This window comes from Lepisma saccharinum, chromosome 24, assembly GCF_977018435.1.
Source record: "Lepisma saccharinum chromosome 24, izLepSacc3.1, whole genome shotgun sequence".
NCBI classification, from domain to species: Eukaryota; Metazoa; Arthropoda; class Insecta; order Zygentoma; family Lepismatidae; genus Lepisma; species Lepisma saccharinum.
This window is the reverse complement of record NC_139252.1, coordinates 20,259,002-20,263,590: the sequence shown is the minus strand read 5'-3', so window position 1 is coordinate 20,263,590 and position 4,589 is coordinate 20,259,002. Positions and strand designations below refer to the sequence as shown.

At 41.8% G+C, this 4,589-nt stretch overlaps 1 protein-coding gene across 1 annotated transcript; it reads left to right on the top strand.

Annotated features, from left to right (window-relative positions):
- The first annotated feature begins 2,844 nt into the window (after positions 1 to 2,844).
- LOC145978133 (protein GVQW3-like) lies at positions 2,845 to 3,387 on the top strand. Its single transcript, XM_083110574.1, has one exon. The coding sequence runs from the start codon at positions 2,845 to 2,847 to the stop codon at positions 3,385 to 3,387; it is 543 nt and encodes a 180-aa protein (XP_082966700.1).
- Positions 3,388 to 4,589: the final 1,202 nt, after the last annotated feature.

The following is a 4,589-nucleotide window of genomic DNA, read 5'->3' as shown; positions in this document are numbered from 1 at the left end:
TGCACTAGCACAATCAGTTACAATGGCACAATACGAATTTCACTAGTTCAGATCACTTACAAATGTTAATTTCATTAGTTATCAGTCACAATATCTTTTTTGCACTATAGCACGAGAGACAATCAGAAAATTTGCACAAAAAAAATTTGTTGTTGTTTTTTACACGTGAAAATTAACAATAATTTTTTTTTTTTATCGTTTCAGATGCTGTCGAAACATCAAAAACACATACACACACACTAGAAAATAAGCATGCAACTTTATTTGTAACACACACACATACATTCTCCATCTTCATCAAGAAAATATTATAATAAACATAATCATTTTTTATCTATCTCATAATAAAACTCTATATCCAAAAAATATCACAACATCAAATAACACTAGAGTCGTTAGTACACGTTGCATGCATTACGGAGGTCCTCTGTAGGGTTTCATGGAAGTTTGGGGGAAAAAAAAAAAACACGTGAAACTCTACAGAGGTGCGGTAATCTATAACCGCAGCCATTAGAAAACTTTTACATTTTTGGTTGGGCACCACGCACCCTGGCGAGGTTATAGGGGCCAGGCCTCCTAAAAAACAACAATTATTATTTGTTTGTTTGTTTGTTTGTTTGTTTGTGTTACAATACATACGTGCGCGCACGCGTGCATATGTGTGTGCATGCATGCGCGTGTGTGTGTGCGTGTATGTGGCACATCGTTTCCCCCCGAGAGAGAGAGGTTTACAAAGGTCGCGATATACAAACATTGGCCCCCGGGGAGTTGGAAAATTACGATATGGCGCATTCGCTCATTACTGTTCCCAGCTATAGGTTTTTCTCTCTCTCTCTCTAGCCCTTGCCAACTAAAAAAAGTGTGGGTAGGAGTTGGTAACACTGCGAGAAAATAGAGATCGTGCCTTACAAGAAAAAAACCATTAAGGCGATTTTTATTTGATGACGTTGAACCCGTGTAGTGTTCCCATCCATCCATCTCTCTCTTTTACGGCAGTGCCCGCTTTCCTTGTTTAGTATATGTAGGTTGGCAAAAATTGCTTTATGCGCTGTAAGGCAAGCCTCAAGCAAAGTTGCCAGCCCCTTGCTTTAGGTTAGGTTAGACAAGAAAAGCTGTAGGTAGGCCGTCGGTTGTTTAACTCTTCCCTCCCTCTCTTCTCTTTCTTTTTTGTAAAAAACTATGGCAAAAGTACCAGTAGGTTGGCAACCTTGCTTTATGCACTGTAACGCAAGTCTCAAGCAAGATTGCCAGCTCCTTGCTTTAGGCTAGGTTAGACCAAGAAAAACCTTGGTGATTTTTTTTTCGAGTAGGTGTTGGCAACACTGCGAGCCCCACTTCCGGTTGCAGAACTCTCAAGCAAGATTGCCAGCTCCTTGCTTTAGGTTAGGTTAGACCAAAAAAAACCTTGGTGATTTTTTCGAGTAAGAAGTTGGCAACACTGCGAGCCCCACCGAGCCCCACTTCCGGTTTGTGAACTCTCAAGCAAAGTTGCCAGCTCCTTGCTGTTTTAGGTTAGGTTAGACCAAAAACCTTGGTGATTTTTTCGAATAAGCGGTTGGCAACACTGCGAGCCCCACCGAGCCCCAAAAGAAGGCGTTGAACCGGCTTGATTGGACTACTTGTAACATTTTAGTATTGTATGCATTTTGCCCCAAATTTCCAAAATTACCTCAAAAATGACAAAAATATGCTGTCATACAATGAATTTGGTAAAAAAATGCCATACGTTTTTTTATGCATTCACATGACAAATAATAGCATCATCATAGTGTTCACAGAAGATAGGAAATTAAATTTCGTGTGAGAAACAAGCTAGGATAAAAACATGACAAAAATCTGAGGCCTGTAAGAAAAAACAATCTGAAATTATACTGATTTCATAAAAGTGCTTTGTCAAAAAGTAGATTTGATACTTCTGAAAATTTATGACAGAGCCACACAATCTTCATGCCTACAGGGGCATGTGCTTCATCCCATTTACTTACCATTAAAGTTAACATTTCTGGAAGTGTGAATATCCTCATCTAGCTATATGCAATAGCTTATGGCAAGTTGTGAATATGCTTAACTAGATGACACCTCAATTGCAGGAAGAACACAGTGTTTTGCATGACAAATTGCATGCTGTAACGTATTTATGCCTAACAGCACCAAGAAGTTACAGAACTGACATTATAAATTTACACTGGGATTCAAGTTATGGAAATTATGGGAGTGCAATACAGAGGTTCTTTTTGGAAACTCTGTGAGCATTGGCACATAATGCCTGAGACATGGTTTTCATTTCATAAATTTTCAATAAATTATAATGTCTACAACATGTAAATTTTGCATTCCAAGATGCTATTTAATGATTGGTACAATAACTTTAATTCCTCAAAACTATTTATTCAGTGAAGTGTAATTTTCAGTCCTTATAGAACCGAGACAATGATGTAAAAAAAATGAACTGTAATGACAATCTTAGTGTAGGATTTCCCTTACTTAAAGTAGGATCCGAACCACTGTGCCTCCACCAGTTCTCAAACCTGGAGTCCCTTGATCCCAAAGCAAAGATGTTACAACTTTGCTAGCGGGGAAGCACCCTTACCATTTGAATTAGATTATGTAAGAAAAATAATTTTGGATGCCGCATGCAAATGGAAATATACAAGGTGTGTCTGAAATGTTCGGTGAATGATCCCATATTTGAAAAACCGGGCTGGTTAGGATGACGCGCCCGCGCATGCGCATTGAGAGACATGTCAACAAGCGCCCCCTATCGTGCAAATCACCGAAGTGAAGCAGTGGTGCACGCTGCGACCAAGCTAACGGAGTATGTGTGCGAACTCGTGTCATTGCAACATGGTGCAACGCGTTAACATGAAGTTTTGCTTCAAATTAGGGAAAACGGCAACGGAGACTCATGGAATGTTAGCGCAAGTGTACGGTGTTGAAGCAGTGAGTAAAAAGTGTGCGTTTGAGTGGTTTAAATGCTTTAGAGACGGAAAGGAAGGTGTCGAGGATGAGCCACGTTCGGGTCGACCGTCAACAAGCACAATCCCAGACAATATCGAACGAGTGCGTCGCATGCTTGCGGATGATCGGCGACTGTCGGTGAGAATGATTGCAGAAGAGTTGCAGATAAGGAAAGACAGTGTACGCACTATTGTTCATGAACATTTGAAAAAGCGAAAGATTTGTGATCGGTTTGTACCGTACATGATGACAGACGAGCAGAAGCAAACTCGGATGGAAACGTCTGGAGGTCTGACCGGAATCCACAGTTTTTGGAAACCATCATTACTGGAGATGAGACCTGGTTCTACCAATACGATCTGGAGACCAAGCGACAGTCAATGGCATGGTGTTCATCGTCTTCCTCGCCTCCCAAAAATAGTCGGCTGACAAAATCCAAGATTAAGACGATGTTGTTCGCCTTTTTCGACAGCAAGGGCTTGATCCGTCATGAATTTCTACCCGCGAGTCAAACTGTCAACGCGGAAGTTTACGAGGAAGTTTTGAAACGGTTGCTGCAACGCATCCGGCGGGTTCGGCCAGAACAGTACAGGAGTGGACGGTGGACTTTCCTCCACGACAACGCCCGTCCGCACACTGAAATCCGCGTGGTCAACGCCAGGTGACTGTTCTTCCACACACTCCGTATTCTCCAGATTTGGCGCCGGCAGGTATTATATTTGTTTCCCCGCCTTAAATTAGCCCTGAAAGGCTTCCGCTTCGCAGACGTTGCGGATATCCAACAAAGCATGACCACGGTGCTTCGAGTGATTCCACAAGAAGCGTTTGCTGCCAGTTTCCAACACCTTTACAACCGATGTCAGACGTGTGTTGTAGCTAATAGTGATTACTTTGAAGGCCAGTAAAGGTATTTTATTTGTAACTCTTGTTTCCTTTATTTTCTGAGACCATTCACCAAACTTTTCAGACGCACCTTGTAGCATCAAAAGATAAACTAAAAAAATGTGACCCAAGAGACTGAAAATGAAATCCGGAACCCGCTGGATGTTGAGGTAATTAAGATTTGACTAATATATTAATGGGGAGCCTAGGCATACTGTCGACTGCCGATCTCCCTCCCACGCTTTCCTTCGTCACCTCTAAGCGTGGAGATCTTCAACCAGTATTGGAATAGTCGGGGGGTCAGCCCGACGTATCCCCAGCCCTTATAGTAGGTCTTTTCGACCGGTAGGTATGCCTAGGCTCTTCATGGGCTGTTGCGCAACGGATTATTATTAATGGGGAGACTGTTCAAACAAGTCCTCCCATTACTGACTATTGCAATATTATTGTGTGACAACCAGATGGACCTAACCCCAATTTATGAAATTTTCACGAGTGATTATGTCTGAATCTAAAAAGTAAGTAACTTGAAGATACTTGAATCTTCTTTACCACGAATGAGAAAAGCTGGACATGGGTCAATCTGGCTCCAAACGCGGCTTGCTTGGAGTCTCCTTCCTCTGGTTCTCACACGACAATATATGACATGTTACTAACACTAAACCTGTCAGTTGTGAGGTCATTTTTAAGCGCAGAGAAACTAATAGTTTAAAGTTGGATGTGAACCATCAAGTGCCTCCACTGAGTAT